This window comes from Mustela nivalis (genome assembly GCF_964662115.1).
Source record: "Mustela nivalis genome assembly, chromosome: 1".
Classification (NCBI taxonomy): domain Eukaryota; kingdom Metazoa; phylum Chordata; class Mammalia; order Carnivora; family Mustelidae; genus Mustela; species Mustela nivalis.
The window spans coordinates 117579066-117605298 of record NC_139020.1 but is presented as its reverse complement, the minus strand read 5'-3'; the positions used below and the strand labels follow the sequence as shown (position 1 = coordinate 117605298).

The following is a 26233-nucleotide window of genomic DNA, read 5'->3' as shown; positions in this document are numbered from 1 at the left end:
CGTCCCACCTTGTTCCCTCCCACCCTACCTCCTAGGGCTTCCCGCAGAGATTGGGTTGCGGAATGTTCGAACCCACCGGGAACTGTCGGGGTTTTGCTCGGGGTGGGAGGACCGGATGGCCGGGTTGTTTAAGGTTAGGGCGGGGGCGTTAGGAAACCTGGGGGATTTACAATGGGCTTTGGCAAAGTGGCAGTTTACAGTGGGCTTTGTATATTAGAGAGTGGAAGTGGAGGAGCTTAAAATGATCTTTTGGCTTGTGGAGTGTGGGCAGGTGAGGAGGAGGCAGGCGAATAATAGTAGCCAGCATTTGCAGTGCTTTTGTGTGTGTGCCCAAATGATTCCTAAGTGCATGACACGTATTAACTCTTACAATCTCCCCGTGAGGCAAGTGCTATTACGATCTCCGTATTTACAGGTGAGAAGGCACAGAGAGGTCAAGTAAGTTGCCTAAGATCACATGAAGTGGTAGAGTTAGGATGTGAACCACGTTGCATGGTTCCAGATTCCCCTCTCTTAATCTCTATAATGCTAAAACAGGGGACAGAGTTAGTGTGGAATCCACAGAGCTCGAGATGCCTGAGGCCACAGGGAAAGAAGGAAGATATTCGCCAAGAAGCATGGCATTAAAGTCTCACACAGTAACTCTGGAGGTAGGTATTAACCTTCACTTTAGAAATAAGAAATAGGTTCTGGGCGCCTGGGTGGCTCAGTTCCTGAGGTGTTCTACTCCTCTGAGGTCTTGATCTCAGGGTCATGCCTTAAGTCCTGCTGCATTGGGCTCCTTGCTGGGCCTAGAGTCTACTTAAAAAACAAAACAAAACAAAACAAAAAGCAACAAGGTTAAAAACAAAAAATAGGTTCAAAACTTAAATTTGAGTAACTTGACTGTGGTCAACAGCTGGCAGTAGCGACAAATTTGATTCCAGGTCTTCTGATTTCAAGATTTTTTTTAAAGCTCCCAAGGAGGCAAGAAAAGCCCCATCTTTTCCTGCTACAGCTGTTGTCACTTAACACTCATTTTTAAAGTGGCCCTTGCATCATCAGGTCTTTCAGTCCTTTTACACACTAGTGTGTGCTAGTCTAAATCATTGAGTTAGTTCATCCAGGGCCTTCAAAGCTTTCTCCAGTTGTGAGATGAAAGCCGTTGTCTCTCCTTAAAGCAATTTCAAGCATCAGCGAGTAGACATGGAGGCTGGGTGTTTGGCTTATGTATGCAGAAGGCTTTTCAGAACCTGCGGTCATCCATTTGTGAAGGGCTCAGTCTGTTGGCATTTGTCAAAGTTTTGCAGGTCCTCATTGTATACCTGGAGAGTCCTGGCTGATCTGGGGATGGCCATTTGCCCATAGCTGATTTGGGGATAAAAGGAACCTAACCACTGGCCATCACCTGTCTTCCTGAGCTTGTATGAACGGTCTACCAGGCATTGGCATCTGCCTTAGGACTAGGGCAAGGCTGGAGGTTTGAGTGCTGCAGGGGCCTCTTCCAGGAGAAAAAGACCCCAGTGGGGTCCATTCTGTGTCATAGGAGGGAAGAAGTTGTGCTTATCTCTTCCTGCTTTCATGTGGAGGACGTTATACAGAGAGGAATGAATAATAATGATCTTCATGTTAAAGAAGGAGTGTTTCTGGTAAAGCAGTGGCCTGCTGGAGATAAGATGAGAAATGGACTTTTAGTGTGGCAGGAATTTTGTGATACTGACCAAGGTGATCTGATGTCTGCCGAAGGTAGGTTGAGGGACAAAGGTGAGGTCATCCTTGATCTATTAGTAATAAATGCAACAGATTATGGTGAAGAGAATATGACTTTACAGGAAATGATAACCACAAAATTCAGGAAGCTGCTTTCTTTTGAGAGGCCTAGGGTGGGAGAGCAAGGAGCCCATAAATGGAAATGGTTGGTGGTGGTCCGGTTCTTTGTGAGATTGGTGGTTTTGTGGGTGTTCATTGTGCTTCAGAATTTATATGTTCTCTCTTATGTTTCAGCTATTAAATAAAATCTATGTAAACTCATCAAATGGGTCACACTATTTCTATTTTCTTGTGTAATTGAGAATTGACTGTATACATTTTCATGATTTCATTTTCCCTTCATTCACATCAATGTCCAGGTATGCTCTAATTTCTCCCATCATCTTCCCCGGCAGCTTTATCCCACTGCTCTACTCCCCTTTACTGCAAAGCTCGTTTAAAGAGTTGTCTGCACTTGCTGCCTCTAATTTCTCTTTCCAGTCTCTCTTGAATCTACCTGAATCAGGCTCTCAGTCTCATCACTCACTGAGACTATTCTTGTCAAGATCCCAAAATGACATGATGTTAAATCGAAGATTATCTCTTAGCCTCAACTCAACCGTCAGCAACACTTAACCCTGACGATCGGTCTCTAATCCTTGAAACCCTTTCTAGGACATCACACACTCTTGGTTTTGCTCCTTTCTCACTGCCTCTTCCTTTTCGTCTCTTTTGCTAGTTGTTGAGGACTCTATGTTTGTGCTCCCTCTCCCAAATGCATATGCTAAAGCCCTAAGCCCCAGTGTGATGGTATTTGTCAGGAGGACTTTTGGGAGGTAATTAGGTTTAGATGAGGTCGTGGGAGTGGAGTCCCTATGATGGTCTTAGTGTCCTTTTAGGCAGAGAGACCAGAGCTTGCTCTCTCTGACATGTGAGGATACAGCAGGACGGTGGCTCTCTGCAAATCTTGATAAGGGCCCTTCCAGGAACCATGCTGCCAGAACTTTGATCTTGAACTTCCAGCCTCTAGAACTGTGGGAAATTAATGTCTATTGATTAAGCCCCCCAGTCTGTGGTATTTTGTTATAGGAGTCTGATCTCTGACCTTGATTCATTCTTCTCTCTGTGATACCTTAACGTCAGAGAGTTGCAGGATTTACCCTTGGACTTCTTCTTTATCCACATGTACTCCTTTTTTTAATCTCATCTGGTCTTGTGTTTTAGATACTAAATTTATATCTCCAGCCCCAATTTTTCCCCATGCTCCACACTAGAATATCCCATTCTCTACTTGATAACATCACTGAGTGTCCAATAGAGTTCTCACACTTAATATGTCCCAAATTATACCCTTTAAAAAAAAAGATTTTATTTATTAGGGAGGGGGAGAGCACAGAGGGCAAAGCAGACTCCCCACTGAGCAGGAGCCAGTTCCAGGGCTCAATCCCAGGACCCAGAGATCATGACCTGAGCCCAAGGCAGATGTTTAACCAACTGACCCACCCAGGCACCCCTCCAAACTCTACTCCTGATATCCCTTTCCAAACCCTACACCCTTCCAGCTCCTCCTCTGCTTCAGTATCACTCCATACTATATTTTTAAATTTTTGTTTTATTTTTTAAAGATTTATTTATTTGACTGAGAGAAACACAACACAAGTAGGGGATTGGGAGAGAAGCAGGCTTCCCTCTGAGCAGGGAGCCTGATGTGGGTCTTGATCCCAGGACCCTGGGATCATGACCTGAGCCAAAAGCAGATGCTTAATGGCTGAGCCACCCAGGTACCCCCAATTTTTGTTTTATTAATTGGTCTATATTCTCTCACTGGAGTGCATGGGTTTTTGTTTTATTCACTGTCTGTTGCTGGGGCCTAGGATAGCCTAGGATAGGGCTACACATGTAATGAACCCTATAAATATTTGTTTGCTGAATAAAATTCTTTTTTTCTTCCACCTTTCTTCCTTCTCCTTCCTGCTTCTAAAAGGCCCTCCTGAAAAGTGATACATCAGTGTCTGTTCAGCTTTGCTAGCTCAGTATCTGAGGGGCTAAAGTTATACTTGGCCAAGGAAGGGACGGATCAGGCAGCAGGGGTAGGATTCCTGACCTGCCTTAGGGCCATGGCCATCTCAGCTCAGATGGTAAGTTCTGCCTATCCTGTGTGGCTTATCTTGCGGTTCACTTTTTCAGATCTTGAGTTGGCCATTTCCTAGGAGGAAATGAGTTATGGCCTGCTAGGATCATGGGGAAGCTGGGACCAGGGAACAGCAAGGGTCACACCGCCACCAGTCCTCCCAGGTCCCCCATACTTATGGAGCTCAGCTGTGTGGTGTGGTTTTCAGTCTCCTCATGGAGCCAGGCCACCCTGTGGACATAGTCTCTCTTCATTTATATATTACTGTTCTCTTGCTACATAACAAATTACCACAAACATAGTAGCTAAAACAACACATATGTATCGTCTTAGTGCCCCCAGGGCAGGACCCTCTGCTAAGGGTCTCACCAGGCTAAAATATAAGTATTGGCTGAGGCTATGAGCTTGCAGGAGGCTTGGTGTTCTTTTTCACACTCACCGATTGTCGGCAGAATTCAGTTCCTTGTTGTTATAGGACTGAAGTCCTGTCTTCTTGTTTGTTGTTGGCTAGGAATCACTTTCAGCTCCTACAAACCTCCCTCTGGTCCCAGAAATGCAGTTCTTTCATGAGAGCTCACAACATGGCTGTTTGCTTTCTTTCAGTTGGTTTTAGTCTCAGCGGATCAGGTCAGGCTGGCCCAGGACAATATCCTTTTTGAGAAATCCAAAGTCAACTAATTAGAGACCTTAATTACATTTGGAAATTCCCTTTTGCCACATAATCTTAATCCTGGGATTGATAGTCCACCCCATACTCAAAGGGGTGGGATTATATAAAGGGTGTACACTAGGGGCTAGAATCTTGAGGGCCATCTTAAATTCTGCTTACCACAAACTGTATCTTTGTGAAGGGGAAAAAACACATGAAGGTCCACCATCTTTCTTCAGAGAGAAGGACTGACAGAGAAGTATGGCTACCCTTTGTTGGTCTGGATCCTTGGGTCTTCTGGCTGCCTCTGTGTGTAAACTTTCCCTCAGGACTCTAGGGGAACAACACTTCCTCACTTAGGAAGAACAAACTGGTCCATGTCAGTGAAAATGTCCACCTAATCAAAGTCGACTTCTTTCAGGATTTGAGTGATTTAAGAAGATAAAGGACTATTAACTCTGTGGGAGCAGGGGGTGGAAAAGGCTCTGCTCTTGTCTTGACATTTGTGGCTTCTGTGGCACTGTTGATTCTCCTCAGGTCTGCTCCCACATTAGAGAAAGGAGATCTCTTGTGGTAGACGTATCCCTGGGGTGGATGGGCTGGTGAGAGGGACAGGCTGAACTGCCTTCCCCACAGAAAACTGCCTGGTTTTCCTGCCTCTGGTGCCTGCTATTTCCATCTAACTTTATTCTAAATATGCACATCACCATGTCCCTCGCCAAAAAAAAAAAAAAAAAAAAGAAAAAGAAAAATAAAAAGAAAACTTCACTGGTTGGCTTCTCCACCTTCCTCCCAGAGAACTTCTATCCATAGGAGGAGAGAAGCCTGTCTCTCTGTAGATGACTCAAATTCGCACCTCCAGTCCCAGCCTCCCTTCTCAACTTAGTCCCTTGTCTAAACGCCCCAGGCTTCCTTCAAACAAGTTCACAGAAGACATCATCCTTCCCCAAGGCCAGCCTCACACATTCCTAGCTCTGCCAGTAGAGACATCATCCTCCTTGTTATCCAGGCTACAAACCAAAGTCACTTTCCGACACCCCCTCTGCCCTCCTCATGCAGCCTGTCTGCTTCCCCTACACAGGGTCTGTGGCATTGGTCCTTTCCTTGTCAACATCACTGAGCCACACTGGTTCCAAGCCCTTAGTGTCTCCTGCCTGCACTGTTTCAGTAGTTTTCTACCTTCTTAACTCTCTTTCCTCTCCTCCCCCAGTGATTCTCAGTTAGGGGCAATTTTGTGCCCCCCAGGAGACATTGGTCAGTGTCTGAAAATAACTTCGGTTACCACACCGTGGAGTGGGTGCCAGCATCTGGGGGTAGAGGCCAGGGATATTGCTAAAGATCCTACAGTGCTCAGAGAAGTCCCCAAACAAAGCCTCATCCAGCCCCAAATGTCAATAGTGCTGAGACAGAGAAACCCTGCTTTGTGTCCATTCCTCCATGTTTCCTGAATGTTATAGCCTAACTCTTCTTAAGAAAATTCACTTTATGGGACGCCTGGGTGGCTCAGTTGGTTAAGAAAATGCACTTTATATACATTACTTCCTGGGAGAAAAAAATTTAAAAATTCCCATTTCCTATATATATGCCTGGCTTCCTCTGCCTCAGATGCCCTTCCCCTTCTATGGCAAGAAATCTCCCCTTTCTCTTAAAGCTTGTAGCATGTTGTCCAGCTTGTAAGCTGGGTTAGTCCCTCTGGATCCACACTCTGCTCTTCTCTCTCCTTATCTATGCCCCAGGACTGTGTCTCCTGGCTCCTTTGCCCTCTAGTTCCTGGCTGGGATTGGCCTGTGGGAGGTATCTGCAGGTGACTGCAGGTTGGGTCTTTGCTTCCCAAACTCAACCTGAGCTTCCTGTCCATCTACAGCTTCAGCTCACTTAGAGCATCTCCTCTTCTATTGTCCCCACCCTTGTGGGGCTCCAGAGACACCATCCTTGCCTTATGCCTTCAGGCCAATGGTGGCAATGACTTCCCACTGTTGCCAGTCCCTGCATTCACCACTGTGCTGGGTTGGCTTATGTTCTGCCCACACCTCAGTCAGTATTTCCTTAGTTAAACTCTCTCTAGTTAAATCCTTTGAGTGTGCCATCTGCTTCCTGCTGGATCCTCAGTGCCTCGGCAGTCACTTGAGGATTCGCCTTTCCCTTTGTGCCCACACACAACTTACAGCCGGGACTGCTCCCATGTCACTCAGGGTGTACTCCTGATACTGCTGTGATCCATTTACATCTAGAATCTCCTGTGTTTCCCAAACACATCGTAAACTCCTGTGGGTGGAGGCTATTTTAATATGTCACATACAGCCTCTTGGTGTACAGCGGTCTCAATGAATATTTGCCAAGGAAAATCATGGTAAAATGTGTTGAAAAATCACCTGATTTCATAAACAAAGTGTTCTGAATTTAAATTACTTAATTTCATACCATAGGTGTTTGGAGTGATTTGAATCAACTTTTATACCACGTTTTAAATCCAGTGGAGGCATGGGCTTTGAGACATGAGACTGGCTGCTCGGCGGCTTTGTGTTCTCACTTCTTGGTTTCTGGTGGCATTCTGTGTATTCGTGGCTCCTGAATGAGGGACTCAGAGTGAAACTAGGGGTTTCCGCACTGGCGTCCTTCCTTGAAAGCAAGATGCTCTCCCTTCTGAACTCTCTCCCTTCAGAACTCAGTTATTCTATTGCTGGTCTGCAGGGACCAAATGTTCTACTTGCTGCCGGAGTCTAAGACTTGGTGCTGCATTGTGCCCAAATGTGTGCTTCGTAAACGCCATTTTGTCCCACAATTCACTTCGAGTTTCTATTTAAATATTTAATGATGCAAAAATTGTTGTAAGTGCCTCCCTAGGGAATCTTGGGAAAGTACAGGGATGTAATCAAATGGTTTTGCAAATTGTACTTATTTATTTATAACTCTAATTTGAAAAGAAGGACCGGAGTTATTAAAGAGGATATTTGCATTTCACAGACACCTCATCCTAAGGAATGAGGGGTAATCATTCTTAAGAAGAGGGGAAAATGCCAAGTCATTTCTTAGAGTTATTGCTTCTTATCCTTCCTGTGTTGTAATGGTTGTTTGTGTGGGCAATTAAAAAAGCTATTTCTTCTGCTGTCTGCTAAATATGTTTTCATCTGCCTAATTCTGCTGTGGGGTCTCAGTCTGACCTAAGCGTTAGTTATTTTCATGCCAAAAATCCACACCCAAGTTCTGGGTGGTTTTTTGTTGTTGTTGTTTGTTTTGTTTTTTTCATTTTTTGTACTAGAAAGATGAAGAAGATGACTAGAGAGGAGTGGTAAGCGTTCCACAATCTACCTTGACTTCATGGAAGGGCTTGGAAAATATGAGGTTGATATGGACTAATCAGGGCCACATTATGGTTTTCATGGGCCGTAAGCACTTTTGCCTTCATGACAAAAAAATATGAAAGCTTATATTTTATGACTGTGTTGACAGAATGACAACTATAATATCCATTAGAACATTTCTGCGGACCTCTAAAAGTATTGTGGTCCCTAGGCACCATGTCTCTTACACCTAATGAATGATAGCCCTGTAAATAGACAGTGGGAAAAGAGGGTGGCTTGACTCCCTTTTTTCAAGATCTAAAGATACCTGGATTCCAGTCTGTTCTCAACAGTGCCTAAATTGGGAGATTTTGACCACAAATAAGGTGAATGAATGATCTTCTTTTGACAGACCTGGGGTCTTTGGAGGGATGGGGAGCAGTAGATCATGAAGCTCAGCCACCTCCCAGAAATGGGCTGCTTCTCTCTCCAACTTATCCAAGGGTGACGTCACCTTCTGTATAGGTTACAGATGGTGTTATAGTCTCTACTACGGGAGGGTCCAGGGTGACTATTCCATTTCACAGATGGGGAGCCTAAGGCATGATAAGATGAGCCTGTGTGGCTTCTTCACTAAGCTGATTCAGATTCTGATGCCTTGCTGCCTTCTTGGCAGCGGAAGGAGGAAACACTTAAAATAATTTTTTCTGACTATAAAAGTCATACTGGTTTTTTTTTTATGAAATTTGGAAAATAAAAGAAATTGAAAGAAGATTAAAAAAAAAAAAGCCAAAATCTTTTAATCCTACCTCCTAGAACCAACTACTGCCCACTGCTCCCTGAAGTTGTGTAAATGGGTGAACCAACCCCTAGTAGGACAGAACCACTCAAGTTCCCAGGAGGTAACCCAGCAGTACTGGTCATTGCTGCCAATTCTGCCTGATGTCACCCTCCACTGCAAAATGACAAGATTTCACTGCACCCTTCACCCCCCAAGGCTTACAAATTACAATGTTAACTAGAAGAGGTAGATTACAAAATTTACATACAATATGACCTTAGTGATAGAGAACCATGCATAAAAAATTGAGGAAGTCAATAGATCATTATGTCAGCAGTGGTGCTACCCCACAGAAGCTCTTTTATCCATGAGGAACAGCTTTCTGGGGGGAGGATGGTGGGTTTTCAGCAGTACACAAACCCTCCCTCACACGCAATTTCCCATGCATGGGAAATTTCCTGTGCAGTTTCCAGGCAGCTTCCTATGAATAATAACACAGCTGCTATTTCTAGCCCTAGGAGAGTTCATTGGGGTGGCAACGCCTCTATGCATCAACCCCAGACCTTTGGAGAGAGCTGTCCTCCCTCATCTCCTTTTCCCTGTGCCCACCCATGAAGCAGCATTTTCAGCAGGCTCCTATTTGTATTCCATGGCTGGCAATGGGTTTTCCTAGCTATCCTCTTGGGAAAATGATTCTACTCTCTACATAAAAGCAAGGATACAATTAAAGCTACGCATCCCAGAGCAATCAAGGGAACTAACAACTCCATGTTACTATGAAGAGGATGCCACTGAATGAGGACAGTTTCTGCAGCAGCAAATGCAGGAGAGAAGCTCCTGGTGCCCCTGTGGACCCTCAGAGGCAAAGTCTTCCCAGCAGCTACTCCCAGAGAGATGGGGCAGACAAAATATATGGTCTTTTGTGGTGGCCTGCTCTGATGTCTTATAAGTTTTCCTTTATTTCTCACCTAAACCCTGCCTGTTCTGCTCTCATTCCAGATCTGTTTGCCTTGTGAAGACGGAATGTTGGCCTGTGTGTCCTCATCTGATAACCTTCTAAAGCTGGAGGGTGGATTTCCTCTGAAGTGTCTCTCTCAAGCTCAGAATTTTAGAATACCATGTTAAGAAACTAAGATGGGGGCGCCTGGGTGGCTCAGTGGGTTAAAGCCTCTGCCTTCAGCTCAGGTCATGATCCCAGGGTCCTGGGATCAAGCCCCACATCAGGCTCTCTGCTCAGCGGGGAGCCTGCTTCCCTCTCCCTCTCCCTCTGCCTGCCTCTCTGCCTAATTGTGATCTCTGTCAAATAATAAATAAAATCTTAAAAAAAAAAAGGAAATTAAGTCGAAATGGCATATCTGACCATTCCATTCAAATTTTTTGCTTGAGCACCTACTATGTGTCAAGCCAGGAAGAACTAGGCGGGGAGACACAGGCTGAACCCGAGATGCCATGTTGAGAGCATTCTCTTTCGGTTTTTAAAGTGAGCTTTGAAGGCAGATAGACGGGTTGAATCCACTTACTCTTTTAGGGCAAAGAGTGCTCCCCTACCTGAGCCTCAGTTTTGTTACCTACACATGGGGATGAAAATCCTGTTTCAGAGGTTGTACAATAAATGAAATAATTTAAGCAAAGCACAATTCCTAATAGTGGAAGACATCCTATCAATGTTGCTCCTTCCTTCAGGTTTTATAATGATTTGGTGATGGGGACACCAGAGACATTGGGTGGAATAAGAAACTGGGTTTTGTTTTATAAATGTGAATTTTTATATGTATTGCTGACTTTCTGGATCAGCTATAATTCTTTATTGGCATTCCACAAACCCAATTATGACCTGTTCTTAATATACCAACATTCGTTCACCCAACGAATATTTCTTAAGTATCTTTGATGGTATAGTCAATGTATGTTAAGGGAACAACACCTACCTTTAATATAAGCTTGGTCTAGACATAATCAGGAAGGGAAATCTGCCAGGAAGAAAATCCTGTATGGAAGGAATTTCCAGGATAGCGGAAGATAGGCTCAGAGAAGCACAGCTGCCATCAGAGACATTTCTCAAATGCTGGCAAAAAAACTCCTAACCAATGCCTGACTGCAGAAGAATCCTGGGAGCCTGGACTTGTCTCTTATTCTTGAATTGCATTTATTCTGGGAACCAAGCAGAATGCTGTGTCAATCCGCTAAGAGGGAGGCAGAGTTATAAATAGGATATGTGCTAGAAATAGGAAATAAGATGAAAGATGGCATTTGGGGCTTTCACGGCTTGTCCCCCACCTTAAGCAGAGGGAGAAAAGCCATCCAGTTTGGGTGGGGACCAGAAAGTCAGGAGCCGTCATTCCAAGGGAAGTGGAAGGGAGAGAGGAAGTGGGAAGTATGACGGTGGTAGAAAGTGGAGCTGTGGGAAGAACTGCGTGAGCTGCCAGTGGAGGGGTAGGAAGGTAAGCCGGCCCCCCAGGCAGACGACATGATATCCAAAGAGAAAAACCCAGTGCCAGGACAAAGACTGAAGATTTTACCCAGCCGGACAGAAACCTGAAATAGCAAGATAGTAATCGTGCATGGGAGAGAGATTAGGTAGGGGAAGAACTAAAAAGCTTAAGCCATAAAAAATGGAATTAGGTGGCAAGGTAAATAGGACTCTGGCCAAGAAGACCAGGTGCGATCAGTAGCATTCCCAGGTAGCTCCACTGATCCCCTTCCCCAACACCCAAGCTGGATCTCTTCAAAGGCATTAGTGAATCCATAACTGGGGTGGGGAAAGGGTGTTCTAGCTGTGGCTGAGGGAGGCTGTCATGGAAAAAAAGTCTTGAAGTTGGAGGCAAATCTAGTCCCAGCATTGCCATCAATGAGGCATACGGCCTCAAACTTACCTGACCTCTGTGAGCTGGGTTTGATTATAGACTCTGCTATGAACTGACCATTTGAGCTTGAATGATTTTCTTCCCTTATCTAGACTTCTTTGTCTTTTTCCTTACAGCGGTATATGTAGACTGGGTCTTAAAAGCTGCTGCCAGGTATAAAATTCGACACCTTAATCCTTGGATGAATTCTTGGGCTTGGAGAGAAGAGTAACGCCTAATTCAACCTGTTCTACAATAGGGAACAGCTCTGCTAGAGAATATCCAGCTTAGATGCTAGTTGAATGGGTTGCCTTAAGTCCTTTTCTAGCCAGAGTATGCTTTCTTTCAGTTGCAGAGTCATACCTTTTACCAGCTTTCTGTTGCACAACTGCCAAGTTTGGATCTGTGCTGTTTGCATCAGGGAGGTCCAGCCGCATTAGGCCATGCAGGAGAGTTTTCAGCAATTACCCACCCAAGGTAAGGTAGGAAGGAGGCCCATAGGTAACATGAAATGGAGGGTTCTCAAAGAGGCATTGAGGGAAGCGCCACAAAAACACTCTGCCAAGAAGATGAGATATACCTAGTTATCTTGCAAATAGAAGGTAGGGAACTGTAGATCTGGTTTTGCTTCATTTTCTCAAGTGATCTCTTTCTGAGACTGAAACAAGGGTGTAGGGAAGAGTATACCCAAGTACATTCATATTCAGAAGTGTACTATCAGGGAATTTTGTCCAAACTCATTAATCAAGAAGAGCCATGTGGTATATATGGGAACTTGCCTCCTTTTACCACACAAATTACCTTATCAATTGACTTCAGGCCGTGATGTGTCCTCCCATTGGTCCATAAGCTTAACTAAAGTTTCATCAGCCCTGTAAAGACTCTTGAAGTTACCTAACAGAGATTCTGTTGCTTCTACTCTGCCCTCCTGCCCATGTCACGCCTTCACTCCACAAAGGAGCAAGTCTATAAAACTGAATCCCCATTAGAGAGATCAAGTTGAATCTTATCAGCCTTTTTTACCTTGTCTGGTAGGCGAGTCCTGAAAGAATTCGAACCTTACAAATTTTCAAGAATAGGCATGAATTTGGGTCCTGGGTCACTTAGTCACTGCCCGGGGGTGGGGAGTATAAGCCTTGGATGTTGTCCTAGGAGTCCTGGAGATTCATTATTATATTAAGGATTGTAAAATATAACCCCCACTCCTCCCCGTATTGGGATGAATGTGAGTCTTGGTCAGAAACCATCCTTGCAGGACACTATGACCAGAAGACAGACTGTGTCCTCTGCTGTGGGTCTTTGGTCATAGTGACAAAGTGTGATGCTGTGGTTGACTTATTGACTACCATTACCTCTTTGGAGGTAAGCCTTCCTCAGGATGAATTAGTGGCAGGATCAGACTGAAGACTGCTTAGGATTAGAGCCATACTTGAGTTAAGGGCTTGTTCCTCCACCTGCTTTCCTGGATAGACAGTGGCAGTAGTACCTGGGAGCTTGTCTGAAAAGCAGAGGCTCAGATCCCATGCCAGGCCACCTGGATCAAAATTGCATGTGACGAAATTCCCGTGTGACTTGTATGCCCATGAAAGTTTAAGAAGCCTTGGGTTAGGGTGCTCCTTTAAAAAGAATGTAAATGTGTCCTCTAGAGGGTTTCTATAGGCCAGTCATTTAGTGTAATGAGGACAGCTTAATCGGATTACTTCTCATTTATTCCTTAACTAAAATAAGCCAGGATGGGAATTTTGTTGGAAAGAGAAGAAAAAATGACCAAACTCCCAATCTCTGACCCAAACTGTAACCTTAGGTCTCACCACAGAGATCTGGCACATAGTAGGACTCAAGAGTTTTTTTGTTACTTGGCTAAATAACCGATTCACAATAAGAAAGAGTTTGTGGTTTTGTGGTTTCACTCTTTGCCATATGTAAAAGGTGTGATAGGCAGAATAATGGATCTCAAAATGTCCATGTCCTAATCCCTGGAACCTATGAATCTATTACCGTATGTGGCAAATGGGAATTAATCAGCTGATTGTCAGGAAGATTATCTTGGATTACCCAGGTAAACCCGATGTAATTACAGTGGTTCTGAAAAGTGGAAAAGGGAGGCAGAAGAAGAGGTCAGAGTCAGGGAAAGAATGTAAGAAGAATTAGACCTACCTTTGCTTGCTTTGAAGCCAGAGGAAGGGAGCCCAGAGTGGAGGAATGCAGGGCATCTGCAGAAGCAGAAGGCAAGGAAGCAGATTCTCCCCTGGAGCCTCCAGAAAGCCCTGCCCACACTTTGCTTTTTGCCCAGTGACACCTGTGTTAGGCTTCCTACCAACACTGAACTGACACTGAAGTTATCCTGTTTTAAGCCCCTAAATTTGTGATACTTTGTTGCAACATCAATAGGAAACTAATGTACTTCACGGGTAGTATAGTTTATTTTGAATATGGAAACAAACACAGAAGCAGCATGTGTGTATGCCTGTGTGTGTGTGTGTGTATCTGTGTGTGTGTACATGTGTACGTGTGTACTGATCATCTGTCTGTAACTGTTTTCTTCTTATATCCTTTGGAATTCAGGTGCATATGCTTGTATTAATCCCATTCTCAGTTCACAGAATTTAATCATCTGTCCATGTATCCATGGAAGGACTCTCTTTTTATAAGAAAAATATGTTTGCTTTCTTGTTTTTTCCCTTCATCCACCATTCCCAATCTCATTGTCCTCCCCTAGGCATCCATTCAAATGTATTTAATATAGTCTTTCCAATCCATCTGACATGTTTATTTAGCTATATGAGCACCCTTACAAAAATACACAAGACTGTTTTATGTGGGTGTGTAATATATAAATATGAATTTAATTCTGTTTTACTTTTTCCTCTCAACTCTGTTCTTGAGATCAATCCAGATTGCTGTGTGTAAATCTAGTTCATTATCCTGGTGTATTCAGATACTACGTTTTACTTGTACATTCCTTAGAGATGGACACCTAGGTTACCCCCGACGGTGTGGCAGTGAACTTCCTTCAGTACACCTCTTTGTGTTCCTAGGAGAACTTCCCCAGGTATATACCCAAGGGTTAGCTTGCTGGATTTTAAGGTCTTCGATTGCTTTTTAGAATTGCCATACCAGAGTGAATGAGGGGCTTGTTTTCCCAGGAGGGGAAAGCCTTTCAGTCAGGGAGGATGTGTGCAGGGCTCACAAGTGCTCTGACTGATCACCAATGAGTGGTCCTCAAGGGCAGAAGAGATCTCCCTTCTTCTGAGTGCAGCTGGCTGGCTCTCAGTCCACTCTGCAGCCTCCTATCCACCCTCCCACCCAATAAAGAGGTCTTCTCTGAACTTTGCTGAGGACATGAGGGCTCTTAGCTTCCAACTCCCTCCCTTCTTTAACTCCCTTTGCCATGTTGTAAATGTATACAGTTTGACAAAATGTATACAATTGATAAGTTTTGACAGATGCATACCCCTGGGAAATCACCAGCACAGTCAACACCTAGAACATTTCCATCATCCCCCAAACATTCCCTGTTCATGTTTGCAGTCCACCTTTCTCTCTTTCCCTTGCCCCACAGATCCATGGATCTGCTTTTTGTTACTATAGGGAAGTTGGCATTTTCCAGAATTCTGTATAAATAGGATTTTAAAAAAGATTTTATTTATTTGAGAGAGAGAGAGCACGCAAGAGGGATGAGGGGCAGAGGGAGAAGGAGAGAGGGAATCTCAAGCAGACTCCACCCTGAACACAGATTCTGCTGCAGGGCTTGATCATGACCTGAGATCATGACCTTGAGATCATGACCTGAGCCTTAATAGGAGTCTGACACTCATCCAACTGGGCCATCTAGATGTTCTGTTTACAGTAGGTACTTTTCTGTGTCTGAATTTTTTTCACTCAATATAATTATTTTGAGATTCATTCATCTTATTGACATATCAATAATTTTTTTCCTTTATACTGCTGAATAGTATTTCACTGTATGAATATATGACATTTTATTCAATTGTTGAAAAACATTTAACTTATTTTCTGTTTGGAGCTATTATGATTAAAGCGGCTATGAATATTCATGTAAAAACTTTCATGTTTGCTTTAGTTCTCTTGGATATATAGAAGTTCAACGACTGGATCAAATGACAGGTAGATGCTTAACATTTTAAAAAACTGATACAGGGGCGCTTGGGTGGCTCAGTTCATTAAACAGCTGCTTTCAGCTCAGGTCATGATTCTGGAGTCCAGGGATCGAGTCCCACATCAGGCTCCCTACTCGGCAGGGAGTCTGCTTCTTCCACTGACCTCTCTCCTCTCATGCTCTCTCTCTCTCTCTCTCTCAAATAAACAAATAAAATCTAAAAACAAACAAACAAACAAACAAACTGATACACACTTTTTCAAAGTGCTTGTACAATTTTACATTCTTAACAGCATTGTTAAAAGAGTTCTGGTTGACCCACATTCTTGCCAACAGTTGGTATGGTCAGCTTTTTAAAATATTTTACCATGTGAATGGGTGTGTAATGGTATTTCATTGTGGTTTTAATTGGTATAGTGACTAATACACAATACCAACTAATGATGTTGAACTTTTCTTATGTGCTTATTAGCCATTCATATATGTTCCTTGGTGAGTTGTTGCTTCAAATTTTTCACCCACAGTAAGATTGTTTTGTTTGTATTTTTAATCATTGAGTTGTAAGCATTCTTTATTCTGGAAAAAAGTCCTTTGCCAGATTTGTGTATTGCAAATAATGTCTCCCATTCTCTGGCATAACTTTTCATTTTTTAAAACCATCTTTCAAAGACTAACATTTAAAAATTTTGGTTTAGGTCCAATTTATCAACTCTATTTTTTTTTTAATTTGTTCCTGTTTTCTGTATACTAAGAAATCTTTGTCTACCCCAAAGTTGCAAAGTTTTTTTTCCTGTTTTGTTCTAGAAATTATATAGTTCTAGATTTTATATCACTTATGCGTAATTTTAGCTTCTTCCTTTGACCCCTGAGATTCTTGGATCCATGAGTTTTTCATTATTTATAACGGGAACAAACTTCAGCTGGAGTCCCATGAAGACATCATCAGCCATTTGGGCTCAGAGGTGCATTAACATATAGAAAACAATTTTTTTTTTTAATCTCACTGAGTGACTTTCCCCTATGTAGCTACTACAATGTAGACGATTTATAGCTGTCTGATCTGGAACCTCAAGGAGATTCCTATCTCACTGAAAAAAAGTTGGCAGGTGTGCCAGGGGGCTGATTTGCCTAAAGGAAGAGGGAAGGTTTTTGTTTAAGTTTCTGGGGAAAAAGGGGCGAATGAGGAGGGGGCATGGTGTCTCTCCTGGGTATTTATGATGAGCCAAGTTCTAACAACTCAAGCAGGATCTGAAGAATAGGATCTCACGACTGCTGTTGTGAGCAGAGGAACATAAACAGAGGTGCTTGGTAACCCTGGGGTAAGTGTTCTATATAGGTGAAGTGTCCCCACTGCATGTAGACTCAGTAAAACTTTAACCAGGGCGGACTCTGGGGAGTATAGGACCATGGATTCCTTGAGGTTTATAGCTCTAGGAGCTCCTACAGCTACCAACCAGCCTTGGTACAGACATCAGTGTGGTCCCAGAAAAAATAAGTGGGAACAGAGATGAGAAACAAGAGAAAAGCTCTTGAGTGCATAAGAGACTTCCCTTGGACTTGAAAATCTGTAGGGGTAGAGGGTTATTGCCAGTAACAAGACAGATTCCCATGTACCACCTCTGGGGGAATGTGGCTTCCTCCTACTTTTGGCTTTTGAGAATCACTGCTTATAATGAGAAATAGCAATGATGTAGAGCCAGAAGAAAGTCTGAGAGACACTGCCTCAGGGGAAAGAGGAGGCAGTGGCCACCTGTGTCCTTGGCTCAGTCATCTTGGCCTGGGACTATGGGCTCAAGTTCACATTTAGCATTGTATTGTACCTCAAAAATACCTGAACAGTTACTCGGAGTGGGGGTAAAGGTACACTTAACTTCTTTCCAATCTGGTTTCTGTCTGGAAATATGGAGCAAGTGTAAGAGACACAGAAGCAGATCCATATCACTCAGGCCTTACCATTTCAGTGTGCTCCACACCTCCTCCTCCTGCCAGTATTTGCATCTTGGTGCTTGAGGGCCAAGCATCTGGAAACCTGGAAGGTCACGAGGCCTGAGATCCATGGCAGTTCAGACATTCTGGAAGATGAACTACCCCCAATCCCCCAGAGCATCTTTCAACCAATAAGTGATGGGAGCTGATGCATAAATATCCCGGCAACCTCATCCTTTGAGAGGGGTAATTCTGAGGTGTACGTTTTATACCATGCCCCAGCAAGATTAAGCAATAGTTGTCCACTGTGTGGTTGGCTTCATGATTCACTTTTTATTGGCTGTCTTCCCCTCCCTGACTCATTTCCTCACTCTCTTACTGGTATTTCCTTGGATTAAATCCCAAATAAACTACTTGCTCTCAAATCCTTGTTCCAAGGTCGGCTTCTAGAGGACCCCAAACTAAGACAATTCTCCAGGATTCTTAGCATCACTATGCACACATGGCCGGAGAGCTGCTGAAGAGAGCCACACTTCCTTTTATTCCTGTCTTCTCGTCTAAGGCAGTGCGGCCTGCATCCAGAGATCTGGGGGTGTGCTATGCGTACTGTCCTCTGCGCAGGCCTGGTATTGTGCAAACATGGTCACAGGTGTTGGGGAATCTCCTCACTGTGATGTGATGTGAAATTTAGAAGGAAAGAGTTGACGAAGATGTTGTACTCATGGGGGCTAGGAGAGCCATCTTTATGGAGAGTAGCATCTCCTAAACTGTGTTCCATGGTGTTCTGGGAGATGCTTGAGAGATGGAAACCCAAAATTCAAGTTCCTATGGTCATGCGTTTAGGAATTGCTGGGTAAATCAGAGACTATTTTATGGTAAGGCTTCTCAGGATCTTTAATACAATAAGGTGCATTGTGATCTCTGAGAAATGGAGTTTTCCAAATTTTTTTGACCATAGACCTTCTGAGAAAACATCTATTAATAGCCCCCAATAATAAAACAGTTTGGGAAATGATGGCAGAAAGACGTATATTTTCCCTCTTCCAAATGCATGTCTTTCACTCATGAGTGTTTTGAAGAGTTCCGACTTTCATCCCAGTGGTTCAAATGTCTTCTCTCTTCTCTCTTTCCTGTGAAGCTAGACTTTAGTGGGGCTGTTACTCCTTCTTATATTTAAAGTACCATGATCATTGTAAAACCCAGCAATTGCCTGGCCTTTGCCATCTCCAGACTGTGTTCCTATATATTAATCCTCCCAACAACCCAGAGCATTGGTCTTCTAGATGCTTATTTAGTAGGTGAAGAACTCTAAACTACAGTTCAGAGCTTTTCCCAGTATCCCTTGGTAGTACATCAGTGCAGGAAAATTGGGATTTGAAGAAGGCAACGTCAAGTGGGGAAACTGATTTTCTCTACAGGGTCTGAACTTTGAGTAAAGATTCAGTTAACAGAGCAGACTTTTCTAAGGCTTTGGGGTTTGAAAAGGTCATTGGACCAGGTCCAGAAAGAGATGAAAGCACATTCGATCTCAGAATATGTTATTTGGGATTCATCCAGGTGGTCTGTGGGCTGTCTCCATTACACCACAGAAGAGAGGTGGCCCTGTAAATAAGATCAGGGCTTCCAAAGCAAACCCTGGGTCTGAATTTTTGCTCCATCATTTACCAGCAGGGTGACTTTGGACGAGATACTTAAACAATCTGAACCTCAGTTTCCTTATCTATAAAACGGAGAGAATAGTATTTCTCATGGGGCTGCTGTGAGGATTTAATTAGAGAGGATATCAAGCCCTCTTCACTCAGGGAGGGCCTGGCATATAGTAGGAATGAAAAAGAAAAAGTAGCCATTACTAGTAGAAGCGTATCCACAGTTTTTACTTTCTGGCATGAATTTAATCATTTAACAAAAACCAGACATCATTTTTTGTTGGTGCCTTACTAGAAATAGTGCTGTTTGCTAATGACTTCTGGCAGTAGTTTTTAAAAATTGTTGTTGTTTGTTTTGGGTTTTATTTTGTGTAAAAATAGGACTAAGCAAGATAGGTCTTTACAACTTTTTTTTCTCCAGCTACACAGCTCGTCAACACTCCCTCGCACTCCACCCCACCCCCTGAAAAAGGAGGAAAAAGAACAAATTGAGAACGTATGGAACCACAACTCAGAAACCTGAGCATTTTCCATTTCAGCTTCTCTTGGAACAATTTGATGAAAAGCCTGTGCTGTGGTTTTAAATGGCATTAGGGTGCCCATCTTCTGTCCCTACCCCTAAGCTCCTGAACATGATTTATATTTCCCTATTTTAAGCTAGTGCAGATTTATGAGACTTTAAACACCATAGTTGAAGTTATTGGAGATTTAAAGAGATTAAGCTGGTCCAGCAATACCTGGCGGGGGTGGGATACTAGTTGTTTAAAAGATTCATCAGGATTTCCATGTTAAAATCCACTTTTCAAGGATTCTCATAGCTTGGGTCTGAATCTACTTATTTTGGGCAGAGGAGTGATCTCCCCCCCCCCACCAGAGGAGTGAATTTTTAGGATTTCGCTTAGATGGAAAAAAAAAAAAATCCATCCTCTATTGCTTACTGCTTTGTTTTTGGGGCTGTGCCTCTGCCCTTCACCTCTTCATCTTTCATGTCTAGCTTGCTCTGTCTTCTCTGGGATTTCCTTTCTTCTGTTCCTGTCTTCTCTCAAGCCGTTAATCTCTTGGTATTCCTCTATGTTCATGTATTCACAAGTTCAGCCTCTGACCCAGGAACCCAACAGCAGCTGGAGGGAGTCTGACACTTCCCTACTCTTGGATTCTTGCTTGAGGGGGCCAGGGGAATCTAAAGCCTGGTGGGGGTTTGGGGCGGTGGGGGTGGGGATGGTGCCCTGTGGTTGGCAATAGATGGCCTTGGAGGTGGGAATGCCTCAGGCCACAGGGGTGACAGATCCCCGGGTTTACACCAGAGGGTGCAATGACTCCGTGGCTGAGAGGGTCTGGCTGGAGTCTGGAGTTTCCAAATAAAGTGCCCATTCAAGGCAAAGAGCACAAAATTCCTAGGCAGTTAGGTGTAGGAAAAGCTGTATTGAGTGACATTGAAAATAGGTTCAGGGCACAAAGTGGGCACACACTCTTTGTCATATTCTACTAATGCCGTTAAGAGCCAACATTCTTCTCATTGCCAATTATATTCTCACCGGCCTCCGCTTCTTACCTCTCAGATTTCTTCCAAATCCTAGCTCTGCCCACCTTGTCAAATCACTGTGGGTGTAGGGAACATGAACTCATTTTAATATCAGCCTGAACCAGACATCACTGGGAAGGAAATCAGAGAAGCTATTCCAAAGTCAAGTAAAAATAACTTTGGTGGGTGCATTCTCTATGATTCTGTTCATATGAAAACCCTACAAAAGACAAATCTAATCTATAGGGACAAAAAGTAGATTGTTGGTTGGCTGGGGTCAAGAGAGGGCAAGATTAACTGAGATGGGGCACAAGAGAATGTTTTGGGATGCTGGAAATGTGCTTTGTCTCAATTACAGTGATGGTCGCACAGATATACAATACCTTAAAACTCATTAAAATGTACAGTTAGAACAGGTGTAAACTATACCTTGATTTTTTAAAATGTATCTTCTGTGTATCCACACTCCTCACCCCTCTATTATCACGGACAATGGAGAGCTGAGTACCAATCTTAGAAGGTCCCCCAATGTGTGGATTGTTGTTCAAATAGCCTGTGCTGTGTATCTATATAGGGAATGGAGATAATCCACACTAGTAGATAAACACCCAATCAGTTATAATTGACTTCAAAATGCTTTCTATGCCTTTATATTCCCTGAGTACAACCTGACTGACAGGGCAGGAGTGAGCAGGCAGCCAAGAAATGTGGTGGGGAAGCCAGATTAAACAATCACCAGGGAGAGACAACAACAGGGTGAATGACCACACATGATAAGGAACTGTTGACTTTGTAATGTGAACTGTGCATTGTATGAAAGAGGGAAGGGACTGCTGAGGGGAGCAGAGGCTCATTAGAAATCAAGCCAACCACGATGAATGGTCCTGGCATCTGGATAGCAGGAGGGCTTCACCAATCCCATCTTTTCCACGTCTCTAATTTAATTTTTGACATTGCTTAAGGTAGGCACAGTGCCCTATTCATTTTGACATCCAAATATCCACTTTAAAGTTGGCCAAGCTCACCTAGAGGATGATGTAAATAGATCAAGGATCGAGTTAAGATTTAGGACATTGGAGTTTTGTCCCTGCTGTGTGACCTTCTGAAAAACCACTTAGCTTATTTATTTGTTCATTTATTCAATAAAATTATAGAGCACCTGCTATAAATCAGGTGGTTTGCTGGAAACTAGGGACACATGACTCTAGGCATCCCTTTACTCATTTGTAAACACTCCTACTGGGATCCCTGCACCATCCCACCACTGCATTGGTGGATCATATGGGTAGTGATGTAGTTGGGCTCTTAGCCCCTCAAGGTTGCGCTTCAATGACAAAGCTGACCAGGAGGATGCCCTCCCTTCTCTGATCTGTATCTTTCCAGAGGGTAATTCTAGGCTACTTAGAGCATCTTTGCCATAAAAAGTTCCATGGAAATGAAATTAAGCATTTTAGTTTTGTTTGTTGAAAAAAAAAATTGCCCTTAAAAAAACCTTCTCAGGCAGTTTTAAAATTATTTCTTATTGCTTCAAAGCACAAACTCACATATAGCTACAAACTAGGTTTACATTTGATCTAATGCAGAGCAGTAGACCAGGGCTTTTGTCCAGCCTTCCTTCTGCTTTGCAGCATTCTCTCCGCCCCCTCCCCAGGCAAGATTTAGAAAGCAACAGACACTAAATTGCTTTTCTTCCTGCAGACATTCTCACACTTACCTTCAAGCATACAAGATCTGTTCCTTTTCTGGTCATCAAACCAACTCAGAAGAGTCTGACAGAGTAGGATTCAAATTCTACTTTGTCCATGTATAATATGTGACCCTGGGAAAGTAGCCTAACCTTTCTGGGCCTCATCTGGAAGTGGGAATAACAATTCAAATAACAATTTGAATTGTTATGCAGTTTAAATAGGATAATGGATATAAAAATGACTAGCATGGTGTAGAAAACCAACTGGTAGTTGTTATTAAAGCCTACCAGAATGGAAGTCTGTGGACTGAAAGGGGAAAAGCCCCCCATAGAGTCAGAAGTATTCCACTGGTTCTTGGAATGGAGGAACCAGGACCCTCAGCCTTGTTGAGTGGATGGTGATTATGGGGAATAGGACCATTGGATTGTTAAATTCATACTCCCAATCTGGAAGAAGGGTTGACAAGGTAAACTAAATCATCCATAGGCCTTTGACGCAAGAGTAGAGGAGTTTTTCTCTTTAACCCAGCATACAGTTGTAGGAGGATTGCAAATGGAACAATGATGGAAAAAAAGTCACGTCCTAGCTAGCTGTGATAGTCATATCAGTAGACGCCACAGTCAGATTACTTCCACATTCCCCCAGAAAGGTTCAGATCTCTCAGCCTTTCCAAAGAAGTCACTGTTCCACCCAACAGGTCAAAATTAGTGTCACAAAGAGGATTGAGAACCCGAAGATAGAGTATGCCTGCTGATCCAAGAACAACAGACAACTGGCTCAGGCTGTGATTAAAGTTGGTTGGAATTCACAGCCGGCAGAACAATGATCACATTCATGAACTGAACTTCTGCTTACTCTCCTATTCCAAAGTCCTTCATCTTCTTTCCGCACAGACAGCTAGCTGTGCTGAGAGATTTGTGTGTTAGCACCTGGAAGTGTTGGATGGACTTGATTATTGTGTAATAAAATCTAACATGAATGACTTGATATAGTTAAATAGTTACAAAACTATTTGTAATTGCTGGGAACCCCACCCCCCCCAACACACACACACAAAGAAAAGCCCGCTAGACTATAGAGATCCCTACGGGCAGGGACAATTTCTGTCTTTTTTTTACTGCATTGTATCCACCATCAAACACAGAGCTTTTTGGAAACCAGCCATTTTGGTTTGTCTGGGACTCTCTGGTCTTACTATTAAAAAGTCCTGCATCTCAGGAAACCCCTCTGTCATAGGCAAAGTGGGATGATTGGTCACTCTAGGCTTGGCACATAGTAGATGCTCAAGAACTTCTTATCAAACAACATAAATTAAATCAACTATTGGAATCATAATGTAATACATTAACTTCGGTGGATAGGAGTCTACCTTCAGGAGATACAGATTTAAAGTTGAGTTTGGTGAAACCAGCATGCTATTTTGATGGTATGTAGGTCCAGCCTTGCTTTAAATATCATCTCCTTTCCATCCCTTCTTTTGAACTTAGTTTATACATCTGGGCTTTCCATCAGCAATAGACTGCACAGTTTCAAAACTGTCAAAACATAGTGAAAATATGATGGGGATTTCTGAAGTCTTTTCCCACTGGCTAACTTTCTCACCCTATCTACATAGAAGCCAGGTGTTTTAAATTGACCCATAATATACACTTGGGAAGGAAGGAGCATTTCTCCAATCAAAGTAAACAACCCTTTATTGAGTGGCTGCTCTGGGCAATGTGCTGGGTGCTGCAGGACATTCAAAATGAGTGAAATATAATCCTTGCCTTTAGCAGATCTCAACCTAGCAGGGGTATTTGTGAATAAACATACATAAATATTTATGACATCAAGCAGACTTGATACATGCATGCTATTTTAATGATTTCAGTTGTGCCCTATGTGACTATGAGAGAGATGTCATAGAATGCCTTCCAAAAAGAGGTGGGATTTAAGGTGGGCTTTGGAGAAAGCATAGGACATCTAAAACTGCCTATGGGGTGAGGAAAAAGCAATTTTCCAGGTAGAAGGAAGAGTAGGAGTATGACAAAGAGTTGCATTATGCTACTCATCAATAAACCTGACTCTAGGGCTTTAACTAAATGGAGGCATATTATTTTCACAGAGAGAGAAGTCCAAGACTGTGCAATAGCTCCAAGATGGCATCAGTCCCCCAGGTTCCTTTTTTCTTTCTGCTCCATCATCCCTAGTTTATGGCTTTGTTGCCTCCTGGCCTCAAGATGGCTGCTTTATCTTCTGCCTCCTGTTTGTGGACCAGACAGGAGAAAGAAGAAGGAAGGAAGGAAGGAAGGAAGGAAGGAAGGAAGGAAGGAAGGAAGGAAGGAAGGAAGAAAGGAGAGAAAAAGGAGAAAGGCATGTGGGAGAGAAAGGGAGGGTCTGCATGAAGAAGGCAAATACTTTCCCCAACTCCCAAGCTGACTCTTTCTGAGTCATATCTCATGACAAGAAATGGATTACATGACCACCCCTATTACAAAGGAACTGGGACAGGTGAGCATTTTAGCTGGGCACATTGCTCTTCTGAATAATATGGCCATTCTCATAGTGAGGAGGTATGGATTTGGGGTAGGTAACTAGCAGTGTCTGTGCCTTTGAGCAGAAAGTTAGGGATGGGTTCAAGGCAGGGACTGCTGGATAAATGAGAATGAAATGTAGAATCTTGTGCAAGAGGTGAAGCATGAGTATGTGTGTAGGCAGGACAAGATAGACAGGGATGGCTATGGGAAAGATAGACAGGAAGGGTATGGGAAAGAGTCATCTGAAGAAGATAAGATTGGAAAAAAATAAGCCAAATGGAGGGGACATAGGGATTTTATCTGCCTCTTTAATTTCTCTGCAGAAGGTCCAGAACAGCCTCGATGACCCTGTTTCAAGTTGTGTGAGGTGGCATTCTTCCTTTGTTCTCAACCTTTGTCCTCCTAAGTCTCCAGTATCAAGCATGTTGTATAGAGATACAAAAAACACCACTTTCAAACTGGTACACTCATGTCATAGTAATGGAAACTCTTAGACTATTTTCTTTCCTTAAATTCACCTGTTATCCATATTTCAGTTATATATCATTATTATTCACATATTCTATTGATCAACTCCTTTAATTCCCTTGGATACCATACTAAACAAACTTTCCACCATGGAACAGTTGGAAATTGTGTACTGCTAACTGCTAGTCAGAAAAAAATGTATATCAGAAATGTAACACACATGTATTTCTGTATATAGATTTATGATTAGTATTTAGCAATGCTAAAATTATATTTTCCACACACATATTTCCCATCCCTAACAGTTTTTTGAGAGTCAGATTTGTTCTTCAGCTTTGACATTTCTTTTGTATCTTGGTGAGATTTGCTTTGGTCACTCTCTAAGCTACAGCTCTAGATAATTTTCCCATTGCTTGGCTCCAGCCTTCGTTTTTTTCAGCATAATAGTTTTTGAAGGTAACTTTTAGCATTAAGAACAGTTGAAGAACCATAAAGAGTTCACTAGTATTAGAGGAAATCATGACATTATTTATCACTTTAAGTTAGGAGTCATCAAAACTTCTTTTTTTAAAAAATATTTTTATTTATTTATCAGAGAGAGAGAGGGAATAAGAGCGAACACAGGCAGACAGAATGGCAGGCAGAGGCAGAGGGAGAAGGAGGCAAGGAGCCCGATGTGGGACTTGATCCCAGGACGCTGGGATCATGACCTGAGCCGAAGGCAGCTGCTCAACCAACTGAGCCACCCAGGTGTCCCTCAAAACTTCTTTCTTAAAGGACCAGATAGTAAATGTTTCCAACTTGGCAGACCCTATGGTCTCTGTCACAACTCCTCAGCTCTGCTGTTACAGCACAAAAGCAGCCACAGACACTAATTAAATGAAAGGGCATGGCTGTGTTTGAATTAAACTTTATTTATGAATTCTGCTCTAAC

At 43.0% G+C, this 26233-nt stretch overlaps 1 protein-coding gene across 3 annotated transcripts; it reads left to right on the top strand.

Annotated features, from left to right (window-relative positions):
- The first annotated feature begins 23 nt into the window (after window positions 1-23).
- Window positions 24-25350, top strand: LOC309856988 (uncharacterized protein). Of its 3 annotated transcripts, XM_082718808.1 has the most exons (5): window positions 24-133; window positions 545-650; window positions 11763-11890; window positions 24420-24471; window positions 25155-25350. In XM_082718808.1, exons 1-5 carry the CDS (start codon window positions 63-65, stop codon window positions 25323-25325), a joined length of 528 nt encoding a protein of 175 aa, XP_082574934.1. In that variant the 5' UTR covers window positions 24-62; the 3' UTR covers window positions 25326-25350. The 3 variants fall into 3 exon arrangements, 1 of the variants encoding a protein (XP_082574934.1); XR_014307429.1 differs by lacking the exons at window positions 11763-11890; window positions 24420-24471; window positions 25155-25350 and adding exons at window positions 3713-3866; window positions 9570-9850; XR_014307430.1 differs by lacking the exons at window positions 11763-11890; window positions 24420-24471; window positions 25155-25350 and adding an exon at window positions 9570-9844.
- Window positions 25351-26233: the final 883 nt, after the last annotated feature.

Bases quoted from the DNA above. Each gene is read 5' to 3' on its own strand.
- LOC309856988 (XM_082718808.1), top strand. From the start codon at position 63: ATGTTCGAACCCACCGGGAACTGTCGGGGTTTTGCTCGGGGTGGGAGG. The intron at 651-11,762 runs GTAGGTATTAAC...GCTTTCTTTCAG, and splicing joins CTCACACAGTAACTCTGGAG to TTGCAGAGTCATACCTTTTA. The intron at 11,891-24,419 runs GTAAGGTAGGAA...TTATTTTCACAG, and splicing joins TCAGCAATTACCCACCCAAG to AGAGAGAAGTCCAAGACTGT.